General features: G+C 39.5%; 1 protein-coding gene across 4 annotated transcripts in view; it reads left to right on the plus strand.

Annotated features, from left to right (window-relative positions):
- Window positions 1-24,873, plus strand: part of VPS45 (vacuolar protein sorting 45 homolog) — a 69,355-nt gene extending 44,482 nt beyond the window's left edge. The window contains exon 15 of one of the 4 annotated variants that reach the window (XM_045479002.1): window positions 24,221-24,873. In XM_045479002.1, the coding sequence (XP_045334958.1) occupies window positions 24,221-24,308 (88 nt within the window). In that variant the 3' untranslated portion in view covers window positions 24,309-24,873. Of the gene's footprint in view, window positions 1-8,749; window positions 10,457-13,039; window positions 13,957-24,198 lie in introns of those variants that run through there. The other 3 variants (XM_045479001.1, XM_045479004.1, XM_045479003.1) reach the window with 3 other exon arrangements.
- The last annotated feature ends 748 nt before the right edge of the window (window positions 24,874-25,621 follow it).

Genomic DNA, 25,621 nt, shown 5'->3' on the forward strand with positions numbered 1-25,621 from the left:
TTAAATAAATAAACTTTAAAAAACAAAAAACTAAGAGTAGGAAAGATAGGAGGAGATGGAGAACTGTGGTATGATAGTTGAATTTAATGATGGGGCACTGAGAGATCTATCCATGCTGAGCCAGGAACACATGGATACATCAGGAGTCATTTAGAGGTGTTTGTGTTCTGTTTTGTTTGTATTGCTGTTTGGCCTTTTAACATAACTTTTCCCCTTTATCATGGAAGTAATATGTATTTATTTTGAAATTCTTTTCATTCAGAAAATATAAAGAGAAAAAAAAGCTTCCATAATCTAACCATTGTTACACTTTGATCTTTCCAAGCACGTTTTTTTTTCTGAATTAAGTTTACTTATTTATTCTAAGAGAGAGAGAGAGAAAGCATGAGTGGGGGAAGAGCAGGCAGAGGGAAAGAATCCCAATGCAGGGCTTAAACTCACGAGATCATAACCTGAGCTGAAACCAAGAGTCAGATGCTTAACCAACTGAGCCACCCTGGTGAGACCTTTTTTTTTCTGAGCCTGATTTATGTGAGTGTATCAGCAGAAAGGGATATCTTATACATTCTGTTTTATGACCTGAATTTTGTAGTCTATGATGTATACATCTTTTAGTGTTAAGTATATAATCATTCATTCATTAAACAAATATTAATTGAAAGGTAAGATTACCAGAGTTTGAATCCTGACTTTCCCTCTTACTGTTTAGGCAAATTACTTAACTGCTTTGTCAGTTTTCCAGAGCTTACTGGCCATTTATATAGCTCTTTTTGAATTGCTAGTTCATATTGTTTTTTTTTTTTTAAGTTTATTTATTGAGAGAGAGAGAGAGCACATACAAGTGTGCACACACAGGTGTGGGGGGTGGGGGGAGGCAGAGAGAGTAGGAGAGAGAGAATCCCAAACTGGCTTCTCGCTATCAGTGCGGAGTCCAACGTGGGGCTCAAACTCATGAACTGTGTGATCATGACCTAAGCTGAAACCAAGAGTCAGATGCTTAACTGACTGAGCCACCCAGGCACTCCTTTTTTTTTTTTTTCTAAGTTTCTTTACTTGCCCAGTTCATATTCTTTGCCCATTTTACAATTTGGTTATTTTTTGCCAATGATTTTTATTAATTATATCTATATAATTAAGGATATTGACCATTTGTTACATATTTTAGCAAATCTTTTTTCTTGTTTGATGATCCGTTTTATAGTATTCACAGTATTTTGTATAAAAGTTTTTATTATATTTTATTTTTACTTTTATGTAGTCAAAACTACCAGTGATTTCTGCCTTTGGTGCTGTTCTTAGTTCTTTCCCAGCCAAAATTATTTAAATGCTAACCTCTATTTTTTCCATTTTTAGGACTTGCATTTAAAGTTATAGCTTTATAATCCATCAAAATTTTATTTTGTAGTAAATTGTGCGGTAGTTTCCTTTTATAATTATAGAAATATATACTTGCATACTTCATTACATACAGAGAAGTGTATGAATGATAAGCAGACAGCTCAATGAAATATGACGAAGTGAATACAACTATGTCACTACTACCCAAACCAAGTCGTAGAATGTTACCAGCATCTCCAGAAGTCTCCCTTATGCCTCACGTCCCCTCCTTGTCACAACTCTCACAAAGTAATCACTATTTTGACTTCTATCACCACAGATTAGTTTTACCTGCCCTTAAAAGATATTTGTTGAATGAATGAAGAAACAGGTTAAAAGTAATCTATTTCTGCCTTTCTCACAAATAATACAAGGATCTTGGAATGATCAGAAGGAACTCTGATCAGCTTCCTCCCAACTGACAAGCTATCATAGGTAGCATTTTGGTTCCATCTTGTTTTTATAATTATGATTAATTTGGTTAATCATCATCATTATTTTTCAGTTGTCATTATGTATTTGCTTACCCTGCCCCCCAACACTGGCTTTTTCACTCTGCTCCTCTCTAATCCAATTTTCTTCTTATTAAAAACATCCTTGGGGCACCTGGGTGGCTCAGTCGGTTAAGCGTCCGACTCTGGCTCAGGTCATGATCTCACTGCTCTTGGGTTTGAGCCCCGCGTCAGACTCTGCGCTGACAGCTCAGAGCCTGGAGCCTGCTTCAGAGTCTGTCTCCCCTGCTTACGCTCTCTCTCTCTCTCAAATATAAAATTAAAAACATTTTTAAAAATCCTTTAGTAGTTCTTTTAGCTACTAGTCAATTTGATTTTTTTTATAAAAAGATCTTAGTTTATTAAGTTTAGAAATCCAGGTTGATAATTTACTCTCAGCACTTAAAAGTCAGAAGAAATGGAATATTATTTTTAATTGTTGCTGTTAAGTCTCCTTTCAATATAATTATTTTTTTGAGTTGTAGGCAATATATTCTCTGATTCTTTTAAGATTGTCTTTGATGTTCTTGTTTCAGTATTATGTATCTAAATGTGAATTTATATTTATAGTAGTTGGCATGAAAACTCATGTTTGGCAAAATTATTGGAAAATTTCTAGTCATTATTTCTTTTAACATTGCTGCTTTTCTGTTTCCTCTGTTCCATCCTTCTGGAACTCCTATGAGATATGTTTTGTCTCTTAACCTTTCATTTATATTATCAATTCATATCTCTCTGTGCTGCAGATCTGTGTAATTTTTCAGATCAGTATTCCATTTCAATAATTCTCTCTTCATCTGTGTCTAATCTGTGTTTATTTTAATTTGTCCATTCAGGTTTTAACTTCAAAGGTTATATTTTTATGTCTATAAGTTCTTTTTGCTTCTTTTTCAAATTTTCTTGATATTTTGTTAATTTCTTCTTCCCTCATGTTTTCAAATTCCTCATTTTTCTTTAATCACATTAATTCTATAACCTAAAATACTTTCTAGTTCCTGAGCAAATAATCTTTTATGTAAAAATAAGAAAGTGGGGCATTTTTGCAAAAGCTTTAGATTAGAGTCTTCCAACTAGCCAGATTTGGTATTTCCTCATCTGACCTAACAGTATGCTAAGCAGTACACTGAATTATGTTTGAGCTAATAGCCTCAGCAATAGAAGGTTCATTAAAATCTTGAACAGGATTGTTTGCTGGCCCTAACCAATGAAACTTTTTAAGAAGGAGGGAGTTACTATGGTAACTACCAACCTGGAAAAAAAATTAATTAATGTTTGCAATACAAAAATGATCCAAAGTCAGGTTTTTATCATTTATAAAATGATAAAATCATCAATCAGGTTTTTATCATATATATTTCATAAATATATAACCTCTAGTTAATAGATCGTGAAATTTATCATTATCAGTAAAAAGATAGTGGAATTTGTATTTCAGAGATCAATTATCATAAAGGCCTAAATAATCAAAAGCAACTTAGCTTCAGCTTTTAGTGGAAAGGCTCCATTTTCATGATGAACGTGGGCTACGTTGGGTGTTGCTAAGCATGTTGCATAAGTCCACATCTCTTAATATATTTTGAAATCTTGGACTCTCAATAAGTGGAAAGGTTAATATTTTTTTAAATCCGTTTCATAACTGGATATAGTAGGGCTTCTGTGAGCTGGCAATAAAACCTTCATTTGGGGGAGAGTAAGTTTAATAATTTGTTTCTGTAAATTGTTGGGGTTTAATTTTTATGAAGGGGTGTATTATGCAATTCCCTATGTAATATGGGGGTTATTTCTTAAGGAAGAGTCCAAAGAAATAAGTGACACACAGCATTGACCCCAAGAGTTCAATGGCACAGAAGTACTATTTTAAGAGATTGTAGTGATCAGGAAATAGTATACTTTTAGATGTGAGTGATGAATGCCCTCCTTTTATACTTGGAATCACGTAAAATGTGGTATGGGCTACCCCACAAGGCTATTGATTAATAGATGTCTCAATAAACAGGAAAGAAATCATGTCTCATAGCTGGGAGTGTGATGTGCTGATAGAGGAACTACTATCCCTCTAGAGTGGGAAATGCCTATTGCAGGATATTTCTGGGATACAGGTCACTTGATTTCCCTGATCTCTTAAGTAAAACCTTAGATCAATAGAGGTTTATTCTGTAGTCAGATACCACCACTTACTAGTTTATGATTTGGGCCAAGATACTTAATGTAATGGTAAGTAGGTCAAAAATGATCTCCTGCATCCTAGAAAATTACATGTAACCTTATCTCTCATGTAGCAATTTTAATAATCTTCATCCTGGGATACCTTCTATTTCTAAAAGACATCAAGATTTTTTTAAACTTTTTTTTAACATTTATTGCTGAGAGATAGAGAGAGACAGAGCACAAGCAGGGAAGGGGCAGATAGAGAGGGAGACACAGAATCTGAAGCAGGCTCCAGCTCTGAGCTGTCAGTACAGAGCCTGATGTGGGGCTTGAACCCACAAACCATGAGATCATGACCTGAGCTGAAGTCAGATGCTTAACTGACTGAGCCACCCAGGCACCCCAAGACATCAAGACTTTAAATGGAGATATACATTAGTTGAATCTGAAATTCAACTTGCCATTCAAAGTTATAATTTACAGGTGCCTCCGTGGCTCAGTCAGTTAAGCGTACAACCCTTGGTTTTGACCCAGGTTATAATCTCACAGTTCATGAGTTCAAGCCCCGCATTGGGCTCTGTGCTGACACTGCAGAGCCTGCTTGGGATTCTCTCTCTCTCCCTCTCCCTCTGCCTCTCTCTCTCTCAAAATAAATAAACTCTGAAACACAAAAGTTTTAAAAAAAGGTTATAATTTAAGTTGCACTTTCTCAAGTACCTTTTTTTTAATGGAGGTATAATTGATATATAACACTATATTAGCTTCAAGTATACAGCATGTACATTACAAAATGATCACCACAGTAAGTCTAGTTAACATCCATCAGCATATATAGTTACAAAAAATGTTTTTTCTTGTGATGGGAAACATTTAAGGTTTACTCTCTTCGCAACTTTCAAATATACAATGTAGTATTATTAACTAGAGTTTCCAGACTTTACATTATATCCCCCTGATTTACTTATTTTATAAAATGAGTTTTGCACCTTTCAACTCCCTTCACCTATCTCACCCATCCCTCCACCCACTGCCTCTGGCAACTACCAATCTTTTCTCTGTATCTGTGAGCTTGGTTTGTTTTATTTTGTTTTGCTTTGTTTAGAGTCTACATATAAGTGAGATCATACAACATTTGTCTTTCTCTGTCTGGTTTATTTCACTTAGCATAATGCCCTCAAGATCCAGCTATATTTTCACAAATGGCAAGTTTCCTTTTTTTTTATGGCTATTATTTCATTGTATAGATATGCACCACATTTTCTTTATCCATCCATCTATGGATGGACCCTTAGGTTGTTTTCTTATCTTGGCTATTGAAAATAATTCTGCAGGGTGCCTAGATGGCTCAGTTGGTTAAGCATCTGACTCTTGATTTGGGCTCAGGTCATGATCTCATGGTTCATGAGATTGAGCCCCAAGCCCGGTTCTGTGCTGACAGCATGGAACCTGCTTGGAATTCTCTCTTTCCCTCTCTGTCTCTGCCTGCACACATGCTCTCTCTCTCAAAATAAATCAATATTTTTTTAAAAAAGAAAGTAATTCTCCAACGAACATGGGGGTATGTATATCTTTTTGAGCTAGTGTTTTTGTTTTCTTTACATAAATACCCAGAAGTGGAATTGCTGGATCATATGGTAGTTCTAGTTTGAATTTTTTGAGGAACCTCCATATTCTATTCCATAGAGACTACAACAGTTTACATTCCCTCAACAGTACATAAGAATTCCCTTTTCTCCACATCCTTGCCAACAGTGGTTATTTTTTGCCCTTTTGATAATAGCCATTCTAACAGGTGTGAGGTAATGGCTCATCCTGGTTTTGATTTGCATTTCCCTGATGACTACTGATGTTGAACATCTTTTCATGTACCTGTTGGCCTTCAGTATGACTTCTTTGGAAATATGTTCATTCAAATCCTCTGCCCATTTTTTAATCAAATTATTTTTTTTAATGTTTATTTATTTTTGAGAGAGTGAATGAGTGGGATAGGGGCAGAGAGAGAGGGAGGCACAGAATCCAAAGCAGGCTCAAGGCTCTGGGCTGTCAGCACAGAACCCAACATGGGCTTGAACCCATGAACCATGGATCATGACCTGAGCTGCAGTCAGATTGCTTAACCAATCTGAGTCGCCCAGGCACCCCTAATTGAATTGTTTGTTTGTTTTTTTCATTGAGTTATATGAGTTCTTTATGAATTTTGGATATTAACCCCTTATTGGATTATGATTTGCAAATATTTTCTCCCATTCAGTAGGTTTTTCATTTTGTTGATGACTTCCTTTGCTGTATAGAAGCTTTTTAGTTTGATGAGGTCTCACTTGTTTATTTTTTTTTTTCTTGCCTTTGCTTTTGGTATCAAATCCAAAAAATTATCATCAAGACCAATGTCAGGGAGCTTACTGCTTATGTTTTCTTATAGGAGTTTTATGGTTTCAGATCTTTTTTTAAATTTTTTTATTTTATTTTTTTTTAGATAGAGTGCACATGCGTGTGTGCATGTGGGCAGGGGAGGAGCAGAAGGAGAGGAGAGAGAATCTTAAGCAGGCTACACACCCAGCACAGAGCCAAATGCAGGGCTCCATCTCATGACTGACGCCATGAGATCATGACCTGAGCCAAAATTAAGAGTCGGACACTGGGGCACCTGGGTGGTTCAGTCGGTTAAGTGTCCGACTTCGGCTCAAGTCATGATCTCACAGTTTGTGAGTTCAAGCCCCACATTGGGCTCTGTGCTGACAGTTCAGAGCCTGGAGCCTGTTTCGGATTCTGTGTCTCCCTCTCTCTCTGCCCCTCCCCTGCTCCTGCTCTGTCTTTCTCTGTCTCTCAAAAAATAAATAAATGTTTAAAAAAAAAAAAAAAAGGGTCGGACACTTAACCAACTGAGCCATCCTGGTGCCCCATGGCTTTAGATCTTATATTCATGTCTTTAATCCATTTTGAGTTTATTTTTGTGTGTGGTATAAGATAGTGGTCTAGTTTCATCCTTTTGCATGTGGCTGTCCAGTTTTCCCAACACCATTTACTGAAGAGACTATCCTTTCCCCGTTGTATATTCTTGCCTCCTTTGCCATAAATTAATTGGCCATATATGCAAGAGTTTATTTCTGGACTCTCTGGTCTGTTCCATTGATCCGTTTGTGTTACTACCATACTACTTTGATTACTATAGCCTTGTAATATATTTTGAAATCAGGGAGCACATTGTCTCCAGCTCTTTTCTTTCCTAAGATTGCTTTGGTTATTCAAGGTCTTTTGTGGTTACAAATTTTTTTATTCTATTTCTATGAAAAATGTCATTGGAGTTTTGATGGGGATTGCATTAAATCTGTAGATTGCTTTGGGTAGTGTAGATATTTTAACAATATTAATTCTTTTAATCCATGAGTATGGAATATCTTTCCGTTTATTTATGTCTTCATTTTCTCTCATCAATGTCTTATAGTTTTCAATGTACAGGTCTTTTCACCTCCTTGCTTAAATTTATTCCTAGGTATTTTATTCTTTTTGATATAACTGTAAATGGGATTATTTTTTTAATTTCTCTTTCTGATAGTTCATTATTAGTGAATAGATATGCAATAGATTTCTTTTTATTGATTTTGTAACCTACAACTTCACTGAATTATTCTAATATTTTTTTGGTAGAGTCTTTAGGTTTTCTGTAAATAATATCATGTCATCTGCAAAAAGTGACAGTTTTACTTCTGACTTTCCAATTTGAATGCCTTTTTTTTTTTTCTTGCTTAATTGTTCTGGCAGGGATTTCCAATACTATGTTGAATAAAAGTGGTGAAAGTGGACATCCTTGTCTTGTTCCTGATCTTAGAGGAAAAGCTTTTCAGCTTTTCACCGTTAACTGTGATGTTGGGTGTGGGCTTGTCATAGATGACCTTTATTATGTATGTTGAAGTACATTCCCACTGTACCCACTTTGTTAAGAATTTTTATCTAAAATGGATGTTGAATTTTGTCAAATGCTTTTTCTGTATCTAGTGAAGTGATCTGATCGTATCATTTTTTATCTTTCATTTTGTTAATGTAATATATAAGCATCTTCTTTCTTTAAAACAATTCTTTTGTGACAACATTTTTCGGTGATTCAAGTACTGGTTACAGTGAAGCAGAGTTCCACAGCCTTCTGTAGTTACAGGGTTTGTTTCTATAGGTCCTGCTCTAAGTGTAATTGTGATCATCTTTGTTTAGGTTTAAACAAGATTTAAATCTTGTTTAAAAGATTAAACAAACTTTTTTTTAAGTTTATCTATTTACTTTGAGAGAGAGAGTAAGAGTCAGGGAGGGGCAGAGAAAAAGGGAGAGAGAGAATCCCAAGCAGGCTCCACATTCAGTGCAGAGCCCAACACACAAGGCTTTATCCCATGAATGGTGAGATCATGGCCTGAACCGAAATCAAGAGTTGGTTGCTTAACTGACTGAGCCACCCAGGCGCCCTGATTTAAACACCATTTAAAATAGAAGGCGTGTATTTGCTGCTAAGACACCAAGGAATTTTGCAGAAGCTAATTATCTCCTTAGCAACATTCTTAATAAAGTTGCCTCCAGATAAAGAGAGGCAGTCAATATTATCTCCTCTCCATAGCCATATGAAGTTTAATATGAATTTTGATTTACTTTCCCTTCTCTTTTTTATGCATAATGAAATACAAAGAAAAAAAAAAGATACTAACCAGTCACAGGGACCTCTTTAAAGGCATAATTTTCATGCTTCTTTGCAGAGAACCTGCCCTAAAAAGGATCTGGGTAGTGGATTTAGCAGAGATCTGAACACATACAGGTGTGCTTTCCCTGAATGGTTAGTCTGTTGTGTCTCTGGGGTCCATGCAGGTTTGCAGTGTATACACTGTGGTCTCCTGTCTCAGTGTTTTCCCTTCTTATGGAATTAATATTCCGCCCCCCCCCCCCCCCACCACCACTACCAACTTCCTTCTTATTTGTTTCATTAGTCATACTGGCCTAATATACCCTCAATTGCTGGTCGGGGAGTGGGTGGGGGTCAAAATTTCAACTTCTAGGAATTGTATATGATATGAGTTGTTCCATAGCACAACCGAGATTTTCACCAACATCTGTGTGGAACAGTCAGAAGTCTTACTGCCCTAGTTGAGAGTTCTAGAATTCATAAATAAATATATATTGAACACATGAGAACAGCATAAAGTTCATAGTTCACTCACTCATTCAGCAAATAAATTCAGCTCAGTAAATGAGCATGGGAGTTACTTCCGTGAATAACATAAAGATCCTAGCCCTCGTGAAAGTTACATTTTAATGCAGAGGGAGACAGAAATAAACAATAAACTTAATAAGTAAACTTGATAGTAAATCAGGTGACAAATACTATGGGAGAAAAAAAGCAAAGCAAGGTAAAGGGCAATTGGTATTGCATGGGGGCTGTGGGAGGTAAGTTACCCTCCTCAGCATGGTGTCAGAAAAGGCCACATTAAGAGATTTGAGGAAAGACTTGAAGGGGTTGAGGGAGTGAACCAAATAGGTGGAGGGAAGAACATTTCGGGCACAGCAGAGCTAGTGTCCTAAGGCACAGACATGCAGTGTGTCTGAGGAGACAGGAGAGGCTGAGGAAAGGAGAGGGAGATGTGCTGTCAGAGAGGAATCTGGAACCTGACAGGGGAGGTAGTGTCCACTGTCTCGAGCACTGGTTTGCATTGTAAGTTAGCATGGAAGGGTTTGGGTTTTCTTCACAGTTCTATTGAACTATAACGTATGAACCATACAATTCATCCCTTTAAAGTATACAATTCAATGGTTTGGGTGTATTCACAGATATGTGCAACCATTAGCCACAGTCAACTTTAGAACATTTCATGACCTTAGAAAGAACCCCTCTCCCCCCCAGGCCTAAGCAACCACTAATCTACTTTCTGTTTCTGTAGATTTCCCTGTTCTGAGCTTTTCATGTAAAGGGAACCATATAATATATATTGCCTTTTGCGAGTGGCTTCTTTTACTTAGTATAATGTTTTCCGTGTTGTAGCCTATACCGATACTTCCTTCCTTTTTAATGCTGCATACATTACATTGTATACCTATACTGTATTTTGTTTATCCATTTGTCAGTGATGAACATTTGAGCTGTTTCCACCTTTTAGCTGTTATAAACAGTGCTGCTATAAACATTTAGGTACAAGTTTTTGTGTGTTTTGTAGATTTTTAAGCAGAACCGTGACATCTGATATTTTATCAGGATCACCCTGGCTAATATGCTTAAAAGCTAATATGCTCAAGAGAGGTATTATTTCTCTTAAATGTTCAAAATAAACATGTGTTAATAGAAAAATGCAAATTCCTAGGTGTATTTAAATGAACCATACCCATTATTTATTCACCTACAATAGACTGATCTGTTGTTCTTGTGTTTCTAATGCACATGATCCTACCTTGCAAATAAATGAGCATCTTGGTTAGGGATTTGAGCTGGCTTGCCTTATCACTTCACAAGTCAATCAATATTAAAGAGTTCTAGTCCCTGCCGGCCGCAATTGACACTTTAAGTTAGCCGTGTGAGCTGAGAGGCCAAGAACCAGATCCATACGGATGGAATTGTTCTCTCAGTAGAAGAAATCCCTCTGTCTTCTCGGAATTCAGGATAGAAGTGGAGGGGAACGGGGAAGCTACGTAGATGTATTAGCCAAAGTGCTGCCCTTGCCTGAACCCCACTTGAACTTGGGTGAAGAGAGCACGGTAGTCTCCAGTGCTGTCAGTTTACTACTTAAGAATTTTAACAAGGAGAAAGATGTATCCTGCTAGAAGGTGACCCCAGATCAACAATCCCTTTACAGCCAAATTCCCTTTCAATCTGATAATAACGACTACACATAGTAGGTTCTCTGTAATGCTACCGGATTCAGTTAAACCCTCATTAGCTATACGCCTGCAGAATAATTAATGGTCCCATTTTTCAACTATTTTCTAACTAGTAAAGACAAATAAAGAAAAATAGTCTCCCTCCACCAAGTAGTTCATTCTCATTATGATGAAAAACTCAAGTATTAAAGTAAAAACCTTTCATAACACCACAGTTAGAATTAACCACTGTTAGTATTTTGGCATATTCCCTTTGGTTTTTTCTTTACCTAAAGTTCTTTGAGTTTTGTTTTGTTTTTGACATAATTAGGACCATATTGTCTATACAGTTTTCTACTTGTTTTCTTACCTTTAATTATATTGAGAACACTTTCCCATGTTATTAAAAATTATTTAAAATAATCTTAATGGCTATATAATTTCAGTTTTAAGAATATATCTTTAACCATTACTATTAGATATTTAGATTGTTTACAATTTTTATTTGATATAAGTAATATGGCAATAAACATCTTGTGTATTGAGAAACCCTTGTCCCATCTCTGATTATTTCCTTAAGGTAAGTGTGCAGTGAGGCTGTTTCAATATTACTTAGAGATATACATTGGTAGAACTTTTCCGGAAAGCAATCTGTATGTATTCAAAGATACAGGGTTGACTGCAGGGCTTTTGTTGTTGAGGTTGCACTAGTTTTCCTGGCTTTTAAGAAGCCCTGGCCCAGGTGATAGAAACGTTCTGTATCTTGATTAGGGAAGTGGTTACACAACTGTATCCATTTGTCAAAATCATCAACCAACACCCTTAAAATTGGTACATTTCGTGTCTGTGAATTATATATCAATAAGAAATTTAAATTTTAAAAACAAAGTTTTGTAGTATCAAACTGACACTTTTTTTCTCAATATGGTCAGAAAGATGAAAAAGTAATTTTAGAAGGAATAGTTTTCTGACCATGTAATTCAGTGTTTTTTAACGCCATTGTTCCAGAACCACCCAATATTAGCTAGTGTTATGATTCACATACTTGGAGAAAAATCCATAGCAATTCCTAAAAAGGGAGTTATGATGATACCAAGAATTAAATTTATTTAGCCATAGTATGTGCTAGATAGCACGTTATACCTGTGCTATCCAGGAAGATAGCCACTAGTCACATGTAGCTACTGAGCACCTGAAATGTGGCTGGTCTAATTTGAGGTGTGCTGCCGATATGAAATATACATCAAATTGCAAAGACTTAATACCAAACAAGAAATGTAAAATAATCTCATTAATAATGTTTTGATGTTGATAATGTTTTGGATATATGGGTTAAGCCAAATATGCTATTAAAATTAATCTCACCTTCCTTTTTACCTTTCTAATATAGTCATAGAACATTTAGAATCCCGTAGCAGTTCACATTTGTAACTTGCTTTACATTTCTGTTGGATAGTACTGCTTTATCCATTCAGTTTTGTTTAATTCTCGTAACGACCCAACGAGGTAGATATTTTTATTATCATCAACTTCATTTTCCAGATGGGATTGAGGTTTTAGAGAAGTGAAAACCTTATCCAAAGTCATATAGACCTAATAGGCGACAAAGCTGGAATTAAACTCAGATGGTGTGTTTCCAGTCTGGACAACTAAGCACTCAGCTGAAATAATATTTTAAGATTTATCTAGCTATGATTTTTTCTAATCCCTTGCTTATAAATATCACTTATAAAGTAGGCAGAATTTGTTTTTACCAAATTCACAAATATGTGAAGCTTTCTGCCTACTAAGATATGTTGTAAACCAAAGCAGGAGAAAAAATAGTACGAAAGTGAGGAATAATTAAGAATGAGATTTAAGACAGTGTTGCTCTTTGAATAAAAAATGGTTAACTTGATTAACTAGTTATAACTCTTATTAGTTTCATCACTACCTAAGATGATAATTTAAGGGTTGGTAATAATATAATCCTGACAGAGTAAGTAAGTTACAGTGCAGAGAGTACTTTTTTTTTGCAGAGAGTACGTTTTAGGGCCTAGAAGACATTTGGCATTTTGGATTTCTGTAAATAAACGTGAAGCTGGGAGGGGGCTGATTAATATCTTCAACAGGTACTTTATAGATTTCTACCTAAACAAGTAACACTAGAAACTTGGACCTTCTCCTGTAACCACAAGTTGGTTCGATCTCTGAATTATTTACAGAAAAATTAGGATCCTGTAACAGAATTTGCATTTCAAAGGAAGAGGAATCCAGAGGACACTCTTGTTCACTTATGGGCATTTCAGGATCAGTTTTTTAAAAGTGTTGGAACCATCACCATCTCCATAGAGATTCTAGAGGGAGTTACTTTGCTGCTGTGACCAACGCATTAAACACCATTGCAAGAGCTGTGGTGGGGTGTATTGCCTGTCACTGACAAGCATTTATTGAGCACTGATAACGTGTAAGGTTTTGTGAAAGGCGCTACAAAGAGACAAACATGGAGACATGTTCCATATTTTTAACGATTTCGATGTCCAATGGGAAAATAAGCATATAAATGAATAATAAGATGCTTTTTGAAAAAACTGGATTTAACCAAGATTCAAATCTAGGTCTGTCTCTTGGTTCCAATTTATTTGTGCATTTGGAACATATATTTTTAAAATTAAAAATAGCTTTTCACTGCAAAATCAATGCATAATACTCATAGGAAAAAAATTTAATACAGCTAAGCAAAAATAAGCTAATAAAAATATCCATACTGCCACAATCCCACCATAGGAAATGTCAACATCTTGATGTACGTATAGCCTTTTGGACCTTTTTCTATTAATGTACGCACATATATTTTTAAACAAAAGGACTGTACTATACATGTACTTTCAATGAAAATTCCAACATATGTCATTTTTAGAGTGACTGAATAGCATTCTGTTGTCTGATTGTGCCCCAATTTATTCAACCAACCCTTTTTTGTTCATTCAGCACTTATTGAGTGCCTACTGTGTTCCAGGAGCTCTCTTAAGACTACAGTGTTGTGTTACAGTGGTGGATAAAATTGTTTGGTATTAATTGTTTATAATTTTTCAATCATATTAATAATGCTATAATAAACATTATTTTATATGTATCCTTATATACTTGTCCAGTCGTTCACTTGGGATAATAATTGAGCATATACTAGATGCCAGACAGTCTGGTGACTTCATTACATATATTATCTCATTTAATCTTTGTGATCCAAGAGGCAGTGTTGTGATTTCAATTTTAAAATGAAGAAACAAGAACATGGAGAAATGAAATAATTTGCCTTGGGTCATACGACAAGGAAGTGCAAACCTGTAAATCAAGTTCAAATTTGTGCACTGCTAGCAACGTTAAGGTGAAATTACTGCCTCCAAGAGCATAAACTTTTTTTTTGTTTGTTTTTACTTTTTTTTTTAGTAAGCTGTACACCCACCATGGGGCTTGAATTCACAACCCTGAGATCAAGAGTCACAGAACATAAATATTTTTTAAAAAAATTTTTTAGTGCTTATTTATTTTTGAGAGTGAGAGAGAGAGACAGAGTGTGAGAGGGGCAGGGGCAGAGAGAGAGGGAGACACAGAATCTGAAGCAGGCTCCAGGCTCTGGGCTGTCAGCACAGACCCCATCGTGGGGCTCAAATTCACAGGCCATGAGATCACGACCTGAGATGAAGACGGATGACCAACCGACTGAGCCACCCAGGCACCCCAAATATTTTTAAGATGCTAAATTACTAATTTCCCAGCCACAAAGATTTTGTTACCAGTTTAACCTTCACATCATGTCCATGCAACACTGAGGTTAGGTGCACTTGATTCTTAAAACTAAAAGATTCTTAAAAATCTTCAATTCTTGGAATGCCTGGCTGGCTCAGTCTCTCAATCTCAGGGTCGGGAGTTCAAGCCCCATGTTGGATGAGGAGCCTGCTTAAAAAAAAAAAAAACAACAACTATCAAAAATCATCAATTTGTATGGAGGTTGGTTAAAAAAAAAAAAACTTCAACTCAAATCAGAGAAAGAAGAAAGAAGCAGATAAACGTTGTGAAGTTGAGACACAATAAATGAGAGAGAGGGACCCCCTTCTCCCTCCCATCGCTTCAGCTTACCCCCAGCCCCACGCCATCTAATACACCTTTTTCTTTTACATAAGCTTGTTTGAATAGTTTGTTTCTTATAGTCAGGATGTTGCATTTTAGAAAAATGTTCTCGTCATTTACAAGTGTATAGGATATGCCTTTTTGTGTCGTGTGTAAGACCCAATCTGTATTTGCATATTTGTTTCGGGATTTGTTGGGTTAAACAATAGAAAGTTAAAAATAGAAGGAAAAGTTCAAAACTTCTAACTCTGTGTAGTGACACAAAAGTGACCTGTTTACTTCATATATTATCTACATTTCTTTTTTTTTAAGTTTATTCGTTTTTAGAAAGAGAGAGGGAGAGAGAGAATCCCAGGCAGACTCCAGGCTGTCAGCGCAGATCTTGATGTGGGGCTCGATCTCAAGAACCGTGAGATCACGACCTTGATCATGATCAAGAGTCGGATGCTTAACCGACTGAGCCACCCAGGCACCCTTATGATCTACAGTTCTGTTTTTTATGATAAAAAACACTGAAATGTTCTACAGATTCTTAAAAGTTATCAATTTGATGTCACTGAGATTATTAAATACTCAAGTAGTTGATTATTGTCAGCACAGCCCTGAGTTGTCTTTCCTCTGCCAAAACTGTTACCTTCCCCAGCTGAGTGATGTATCCACCAAGAGACCTGTTCTTTCACAGGGATTGTCATTAGAGCCTCTGGGGTTGAATGGGACCTGTGATTTACACATCACTTTTTGGTACCTTTCATCTTTTAAAAGACAGTACAGGGGTTCCTGGGTGACTCAGACTCTTGATTTCAGCTCAGGTCATGATCCCAGTTGGACTCCGCGTGGGGCTCCACGTTGAGCGTGGAACCTGCTTAAGATTCTGTCTCTCCCTTTGCCCCTCTGCCCCACTAAGGCATGCTCCCTCTCTTAAAAAAAAAAAGGCAGTTTCGCCTAGCAGTTAAGAGCATGGACTCCAGTGCCAAGACTACCTTTTTAAATCCCAGTTTTGCCATGTGTCCACTTATATGACTTTATGCAAATTATTTAACCTTTTTGTGCCTCAGTGTCTCAGCTGTAAAATGGAGGTCCATAATGGCTCTTTCACATCACTGTGGTGATGAACGGATAATAGAACATATATGAAATGCTTGCAGGAGGATCTGGCGTGGGGGAAGCAGTCAATAGCTGTTACTTGCTGCTGCTGCTGCTGCTACTGTTAACTGCTCTTCTATTTGGGGAACTCTGGGTATTCATCATCAACCACCTCTGCCATCACCCATACTTCAATCACTTGTTTTGAAACCCTTCAAGAGCAGAATTCTGTTATTATCCCAAGTAGGAATACACCAGGGCAGTGATAAAATTTACTATGAAGGTAGTAGCCCAGCTGCCAGATGACCTTTGTGTTGTGGTCTGTGAGGACAAAAATGTTTAGTAGCTCAGGTTCCGTTGGTGCTCACTTAAAATGTCCCCTTTGAGGCTCCCAGAGTCAGCACCTGTGTAATTAATAGGCCAGCACAGAGCCTTCCACAGCCATGCTTGCTGCAGGCAGGTTATTTGGGGCTTTGCTTCTTGTATTTTTTTGTGGTGGTCACCATTCTACTCCTGTAGTTGTGGTTGCTTTGAGAAGTTGATGTGGTCTTGAATGTTCCCAGTGGTGAGAAAGTATATCTCTAGCTCTTTTGGTTTTCGGTTGATAACCTCCTTTCAGGCCCCTGTATAACTGATATTACAGGCAGTTGTGTCCCTGAGGAGTCTCTTTTCTGCCCTGTGGACTCCAAGGGTAGACCTTTCTCCTCACACAGCCCTCCAGTGAATGATATATGCACAATGCTGGCTACAGGCAGAATCCCACTGGTGGCTTTTGTCCTCTTTCTTCTCAGTGAGAAAATAAAGCCAAGGGCTCCTGTTTATTTGTTTTCTTTTGCTTTGCTTTTAGGGTTTTGGGTTTTTTTCCCCATAAGTCAGGTGTCTAGTGCTAAGGTGGGAACTGGGAAGAAGAAGCTATGTTTTTTAATAGGCAGTTACATTGTTTGTAAGAAAGTGTCAATTCCTCAGTGGAAGTGGTTATAATCAAGGAAATATTTTGTCTTAATTCAGTGTTTCCCAAGGTCTGTCCTATAGAAAATGTGTTTGGCATTTGTTTAGTATTGATAGGTATTCCACTAAAAAAGGATTCTATAGCCAACTAAGTTTAGAAAATAAACTTAGTTTATTGGGCGCCTGGGTGGCTCAACAGGTTAAGTGTCCAACTTCAGCTCAGGTCACGATCTCATGGTTTGTGAGTTTGAGCCCCGTGTCGGGCTCTGTGCTGTCAGCTCGGAGCCTGGAGCCTGCTCCAGATTCTGTGTCTCCCTCTCTCTCCACCTCTTCCTGCATGCTCTCTCTCTGTCTCTCTGTCTCTCTCTCTCTCTCTCTCTCTCTCTCTCTCTCTGTCTCTTTCAAAAATAAATAAACAGTAAAATTTTTAAAGAAAATACTGCCTCCAGGGCGCCTGGATGGCTCAGTCAGTTGAGAGTCACACTTTTTTTTTTTTTTTAATTTTTTTTTTCAACGTTTATTTATTTTTGGGACAGAGAGAGACAGAGCATGAACGGGGGAGGGGCAGAGAGAGAGGGAGACACAGAATCGGAAACAGGCTCCAGGCTCTGAGCCATCAGCCCAGAGCCCGACGCGGGGCTCGAACTCACGGACCGCGAGATCGTGATCTGGCTGAAGTCGGACGCTTAACCGACTGCGCCACCCAGGCGCCCCGGGCGTCACACTCTTGATTTCTGCTCAGGTTGTGGGATCGAGCCCCGCATTGTCAAGCTCACACTGACTGGGTATGCCGCAGAGCCTGCTTCGGATTCTCTCTCTCTCTCTCTCTCTCTCTCTCTCTCTCTCTGCCCCTCCCCCACTAGTTCCATCTGTCCTGTCCCCTGGGACCAGTGTTCCTAGCCTAGCTCAGCCCCCCTCATAGGCACCCGGTCTTATCCCTCACCTACTCCAGGATATGACTCCAAACTGGCTCCTCTCTCCTCAATCAGTTTTTCCCACTCTAGTGGATCATTCATAGAAACTTACTGACTTTCCCCCACCCTTAAAAACCCTCCGGTAGCCTCCTATCTCTTTCCAGGTCCCGTATCATTTCTCTGTTCTCTTTTGTAGCACAATTCTTGAAGAACTCTTTATAGTCACTGTCCCTGATTCCTCTCCTGACATATTCTCTTGAACCCACATATTCTTCTAAACCTCACTCTGTTCAGGTTTTCACCCCCATCACTCTCCAGAATTGCTCCCACTATGGTCTCTAGGGACCTCCACATGGCTAAACCCAGAGTCAACTTTTAGTGCTCATTTTACTTGACCTGTCAACATCATTTGACACAGTTAATAGTCCCTTCACTTGGAAACACCTTTATCCCTTAGCTTCCAGAAACTGTAGTCTCCCGGTCTTCCTGTCTCGCTGGCCGTTCCTGCTCTGTCAGTTTTGTTCATTTTTCCTATTTTTGGAACCCCTAGAACACTGTCCTTAGACTTCCTTAGTGCTTAGATGTCCTTAGTCTTCTCCTCTGTACCCACTCCCTTGGCAGTCTTCTCCAGGCTCATGGCTTTAAAGTCTCTCTGCTACAGACTCCCAAATGTGTATGTCAAGTCCAGAGTTTCTGCCTCAGTATTATCAGTGTTGGGGACCAGATAATTCTTTGTCGTAGTGAACTGTCCTGTGCACGGTGGGATGTTCAGCAACATCGCTAGCCTCTGGATGCCGGAGCGCACCAGTTACGACAACCAAAAATGTTTCCAAACATTGCCAGATATCTCCTGGGGATAAAATGACACCTCTCTGCCCCCCTTCCCCATTGAGAACCACTGTTTCTAGTCTGAACTTCTTCCCCAAACTCCAGATTTGTATATTCAGCTGTCTACTTGACACTTCGGTTTGAGTGTCTAATTATCCATATGTAACATGATCAAGACCACGCTTCTGATATATCTTTCTAAACCTAATCCTCCCTCAGACTTCCCACCTCAGTTAATTGTATACCATCCTTCTACTAGTATGCTTAGGCCAAAAACCTGGGTGTTTCCTCAACTCCCCTCTTTCTCTCACACCTGCATCCTGACTCATCAGTAAATCTTAGAATCCTTTGCTTCCAAGTGTGTCTAGAATCTGACATGCTCTTACTACTACTGCCCTGGTCCATGCCACCATCATTTTCTACCTGGATTGTTACAACTGCCTCACCTTCTCTGTATCACTAGAGTGACCCTGTGAAAATTCGTAATTCAGGGCATGTCACGTCTCTGCACAAAAACCTCCGGATGTGAGGTGCCTGAGTGACTCAGTTGGTTAAGCATCCAACTCTTGATTTTGGCTCAGGTCACCATCTCACCATGCATGAGTTCGAGCCCCACATCGGGCTGTGCGCTGACAGCGTGGAGCCTCCTTAGGAATCTCCCCCCACCCCGCACCCCCTCAAAATAAATAAATAAACAACTTCCAGATGTTTTCTTTCTTGCTCAAAGTAAAAAATCAAAATCCTTACAGCAAGCTACCAGGCCTCACGTGATCTCATCTTCTACTCCCATCCATCTCCTTCTGTCTCCTCTCTCACTACCCAGACTTCCAGCCACACTGGCCTCCTCTCTGTTCCCCAGCACACGCGGCCTTGGTTCCTTTGCACTTGCTCTTTCCCCAGATAATCTTCTCTGTTGCTTCATTCAGGTCATGGATCAAATGTCAGTTTCTCAGTGAGGCCTTCCTTGACCACAGGATTTAAGATCTCACACCACCACCACCACCTCTCTTTCAAACCTGCTTTATTTTTCCCCATCGCGCTTTCTTGATCTGACATACCCCAGACCACTGCATCCTGCTTAGAAGAATAAACTCTGAAGCCAGATTGCCTAGGTTTGTATCCCAACTCTGTCACTCTCAAGATGTAGGACCTAGGCTTCTCTGTGCCTCAGTTGCTTTGTAAAGTGGGATAGTTTTTATCTCATCAGAACAGAACCTCACCTACAGTGTTAGGAGTTCACCATGATTATTTTTGTTGTGTTATTATTATTGTATTTTACTTATTAACTTCCTTTATCTTCCCCTTCCCTTATTGGAATGTAAATTCCATGAGAGAACTTTTTTACTTTGGTTATTGCTATATTCACAGCTTCCACAACAGGGCCTGGCACATAGTAGGCACTTAACAAATATTTGCTAATCAAATTGTCCTCTGGAAAGAGTAATGGGGAAGAGATGAATCCAGGAAGACCTGAGCTCTATGTGTACCATTTAAAACTTTTACCAAAAGAATGTGTTCATGTATTGTGTCCTCAAAAAGCTTATAGACTTCAGTGGAAAAAAGACATGTAGACAAATGAATTCCTAGAGGATTGATAATATGAGAGTTGAGTTGTAAAAGATGCATAGTTCAGATAAAGTATGACACAGATGGGCAGTCCTCCAGGCAGAGGGAATAGAATGTGCAAAAGCAAAGAGGTACAAGATATCAGAGCAGCTCTGAGCGCTGTAAGCAGTGGAAAATGAGAAGACTTTTCAGTGTTCTGGGCTATTAGATGCTCCATCACATCCTTCTCTCTGACCCACTCCTATATTCCAGCATCTCTAGTGTTTGGCTGTAATTAGAAGATTATTACTCCATTAAGGCAAACATTTCAAGTTTTTTTCTCATTTTCCAGAAAGTCCTTTTCTAGGTTCCTGCTTCCCATAAATTCCATTCATTTTGTTTCATTATTCCCCTTCACATTTGATTCTAGCTTCCTTTGGTGTCTTTGGTTTTCTTATTATTAAGAAACTCATATAGGGGCACCCTGGTGGCTCAGTCATTTGAGCTTGAGTTCAGCTCAGGTCATGGGATCGACCCCCGCATCAGGTTCCAGGCTGAGAGTAGAAGCTTGCTTAAGAGTCTCTCTCTCTCTCTCTCTCTCTCTCTCTCTCTCTCTCTCTCTCCCGCTGCCCCTCTCCCCTACTCATGCTCTCTCTCTCTCTCAAAAGAAAAAGAAAAAAAAATCCCATATAATTTCTACCTGTGGAATATAGTGAAAAAAGAGGAAGATGTAGGTGATAGACAGTCTTGCTATATAGCTTTAAGAACACAGTTGTTCAACGAAATTACTTTAGTAATGAAAATCTAAAATCCTATAAGTGTTAGTCTCTAGTTCCTTACCAAAGACTAGAAAGTGAAGAAACTCTTTTCTCAATTTGCGATGCAAGCCTTTCTTGAGGTTGACTTTAAAATCGGGGCCTTTTAGGGGCGCCTGGGTGGCGCAGTCGGTTGGGCGTCCGACTTCAGCCAGGTCACGATCTCGCGGTCCGTGAGTTCGAGCCCCGCTTCGGGCTCTGGGCTGATGGCTCAGAGCCTGGAGCCTGTTTCCGATTCTGTGTCTCCCTCTCTCTCTGCCCCTCCCCCGTTCATGCTCTGTCTCTCTCTGTCCCAAAAATAAATAAACGAAAAAAAAATTTAAAAAAAAAAAAAAAATTGGGGCCTTTTACTGCCCACCTTGCTTCTTGCCATAGAGTTGGGAATCATGACAGCACAAACCAAGACGAACAGTAGCATTAACCTCCTGGGTTAGCTTCTGGAACCTTCTTTGTTTATGTCTTGTCTCACATTGAATTGTGACTGTATCTGTCTCGGACAGTCCCTTAAAGGTAAGAATCCTAACAAGTGGGGCGCCTGGGTGGCTGTCGGTTAAGCGGCCGACTTCGGCTCAGGTCATGATCTCGCGGTCCGTGAGTTCGAGCCCCGTGTCGGGCTCTGTGCTGACCACTCAGAGCCTGGAGCCTGTTTCAGATTCTGTGTCTCCCTTTCTCTCTGACCCTCCCCCGTTCATGCTCTGTCTCTCTCTGTCTCAAAAATTTAAAAAAAAAAAAAAGAACCCTAACAAGTGATCCTTTGTACACCCAGCTCAACACCTACCTCATAACGGATGCTCAGTAAAACACTTGTTAAATTGAATTGAACTGAGCTGAATTGAATTAGATTATAGTACCACAGGAGAAGGGGACTTTTTAGTTTGCTTTGTAAGCGAAATTGATTTAAAACAAAGCTAGGAAAGAAAAATCCTTCTTTTGTTGTTTTTCATAAACATAGTCTAAATTTGGGGTATAGATACCAATATGTTCACCGCCCATAATTTTTTAAGCATTCCGCAGTGACTCATCAAAGTCCTCAAATAGATACTTTTTAAAAGTCACAATGGCCCTAGGAAATAAAATTAGACTTGGCAAATATAAATAGTATTTTCTCTTTGCAGTCAAAAATGTGGGGTCTTATTGATACGCAGAGGAGGATCATTAAGTATAATTTCAGTTAAGTTACTTCTTTTCTTTGCACCGGTAGCAGAGTCTGAAGGGAAGCAAATAAAGGTCACCGCTGAATTCCCGTAGGGTTTCCCAGCAGGTTTGTTTCATTCTTAACCATCACTGACCAAAGACTTCTTGTGCTGTCTTTCAAGAAAGCAGTGCTGCTTCGTTTCCTGACACTTGTTTTCTGTCCTCCACGTGTCTCCAGTCCTACTGGCCAGAAAACCAGTCCACACAGACGTGCCCATATTTCAGTAGCGGAATAAATGAATTTAGCTTCTACTCCTTTCCCTCTACTTCATCTTTTTTTTTTTCTTTTGCAAAGGAGTTTTCATTTAAATCCTCCAAGTGCCAAATCTGCCAGGTCTAAAACTGCAAAACAGTGGTAATAATAAGGGACCTGGCCATCACCCCTCCAACCCTCTGCTACAGGTCTGTCTCCTGAGCGTGAGTGTGGCACTTAAAAATACTGCCCCCAGAGCTCCTATATCACAGCAAAGGCTCTTTTGCCAACAGGAGCCATTCAGATGAATTCACTTATTCAGTATACCTTTAGTGGGTCCCTGCTAGAAGTCAGCATCTGTGCTGAGTGAGCGCTGGAGATCCACCTTGGAGATCGAAGAAGTCTCAGACCCACCCTAAGAACCTCACAGTCCAGTGTGACAGAAATAACCGAGGAGTACCTACGGAATAATCATACAGAGCTAAAATAGCACCAGAAAGTGATTAGAGCCGTGGGAGGGATCCGTCCAGCATGGAGGAGTTTGAGAAGGCTTCACAGAAAAGGTGACTTTTAATCCTTAGCCTTAAAGGATTTCATCAGGGGCACCTGGGTAGCTCAGTCAGTTGAGTGTGCGACTTCAGCTCAGGTCATGATCTCATGGTTCGTGGGTTTGAGCTCCACCATCAGGCTCTGTGCTGACAGCCCAGAGCCTGGAGCCTGCTTTGGATTCTGTGTCTCCCTCTCTCTCTGCCCCTCCCCCAGTAGTGCTCTGTCTCTCTCTTTCCCTCTCTCAAAAATAAACAAACATTAAAAAAATATATAAAGGATTTCGTCAGACAGAGAAGGGCTGTCTAGCATTTTGGACACAGGACCTAAGAGCAAACAGGTGGGAACGCACATGAGGTGTTTAGGGGACAGCAAGTGTTGGGGCGCTCCCGGGGCCGCAGGGTGGGAAGTGGAGTCAGACGAGCAAGGGAACAATCCAGTGGCAGTATATGTGGGGCCCGAGGGCGCAGGTTCCAGAGCCTGGGTTTGAGTCACAGCTAAGCCACTTACTGGCTGTGGTGACCTTGGAAAATCACTTCACCTCTCCATAGCTTGATTTTGTCATCTTTTAAATAAGGATAATAGCGTCTATTTCACACATACGTACACATGCATGTATGGCTTAAAACAGTTCTCAGAGCACAATAAATACAAGTATGAGTTATTGCAAGGACACAATGTGAAGGGCCTCAAGTTTTAACTTGTGCGTCATTCTGTAAGCAAAAGAAAGGTCTTCAAGTGGAAGAGGCAAAAATATGCAATAGGATATCGTCTGTATTTTAGAAAGTGAATTCTAGTGCCACTTTGCAGAGGACACTGGCTGAGGAGGAGACTGAAGGGACACAGTCCAAGTTCTGAAGCCATTTCGAGAGTACAGATAAGAGGTGCTCGATGGAACGTGGTTCTCAGTTAATACAGTAGCCTTGCCCTTAAAACTCCTGGGTTCCTAACTAGAAATTTCAAACAGGAAGTTTTAGCCTTACCAGATCTTGCAGATTTAGTGCTAAAAAACCCCATGAGAACCCTGGGGAGGAGCACCGAGGGAGGGCTCTCCTAGCCCGGATGTCTGAGTGCCCCGCACACCAGGCCAGTAATCCTTGCATACTCTTCACGATCTCCTTCATCCAGTCACAAGTCACGGGCAAGATCTTCTAATTTGGAGATGCTTTTCCTTTTCCCCCTTTGAGTAACCTCAAGTCTACTGGTCAGTTTCCTAGAGGAAGTTCTGGCTTCCGGACTGCACAGCAGAAGCAAGGAGAGCTCTCAAGTTACAGCGAGGTCCACAAGCAGACGGTGAACCTGAACCGGCGCGGGGAGAGGAGGCGCAGGGCGAGGAGGCCCGCACAGCTCGCCCTCAACCCCCCTGCAGGCTTTCCACTGGCCGCAGGTGTTGGAGGAGAGCCTTGGGTTTCACGCTTGTCCTTATAACCCACCTCCAGGCAGCCTGCTCACTCCTGAACTGTAGGCACAGACACCCACATCCCAGGGACAAGTTGAGAAGAACTCTGTGCCGGTCCTGACCCACCTTTCCCATGGTTTCCTTATCAAATAAACAGATATATTCCTTGTATTTGACAGCACAATCACTTTGGTTTCTGATGAATTTTGTTGGGATCTCACTTGAGAAAAGGGTTATCAGAGCTTAGAGGGGTTTAAAAAGTAAACCATTTGATGCACACGCTACACATCCTCCCTTCTCTTGACCCCTTTTACTTTTCATTAACCACATTCCTGCACACCTCATTTTTGAAAACTCATCATGTTTCTGTAGAAAGCCATCCAAAAATTGTTCCTACACTGCAATTTTCTGTGGCACTGAGAAACCATGTATGACTACAATAAAAATCCATTTTGTGAAAAGATACAAGTTTTTATTTCTTTGGGGTTAATGGGGTTTATGGGAATTCGCAAGATGAGGCATGAGTTGGCTTTACACCAAACAGGGAGAAGCCATCACTTCTATCCAGAGGATATTTAAACTATGTCAACGCTCAGGCGATTAAGTATCCAGCTCTTGGCTTTGGCTCAGGTCATGATCTCACAGTTTGTGGGTTCAAGCCCCACATCGGGCTCTTGCGCTGACAGTGCGGACCCTGCTTGGGATTCTCTCTCCCCTCTCTCTCTGCCCCTCCCCCGCACGCATGCTCTGTTTCTGTCTCTAAATAAATAAACTTCAAAAAATTAATGTCAAGGCAGATGATAAGTTCTGGTGTCAATTTCAGTTCTCTTGAAAACAGTGGAAGCTGATGTCACTAATGCCAGATTACGGCATCCTCAGATCATAGCAAAAACACAGCACAATCCCTCTCTGGCTCTCTGTAGGCCCTTTATATGTTTTTTAACCTTTCTTTCATGTGGAACCGAAAATATTCTCTAGCCTCAGATACCCTAGGCTCAAATCTGTCACAATTATCAGACTTTGGGGATGATATATAAATATAAATATAAATATAAATATAAATATAAATGATATATATGTAAAAGTGATAAACTACCTCATAGGATCGTGAGGATTAGATGAGATAATACATATAAAGCACTTAGAACATTGTCAACACTAAATGAAATTTGACTACGAATAGGACAGTAAGACTGATTCCTATCTCCAAC

Source organism: Leopardus geoffroyi, chromosome C1 (assembly GCF_018350155.1).
Source record: "Leopardus geoffroyi isolate Oge1 chromosome C1, O.geoffroyi_Oge1_pat1.0, whole genome shotgun sequence".
NCBI classification, from domain to species: Eukaryota; Metazoa; Chordata; class Mammalia; order Carnivora; family Felidae; genus Leopardus; species Leopardus geoffroyi.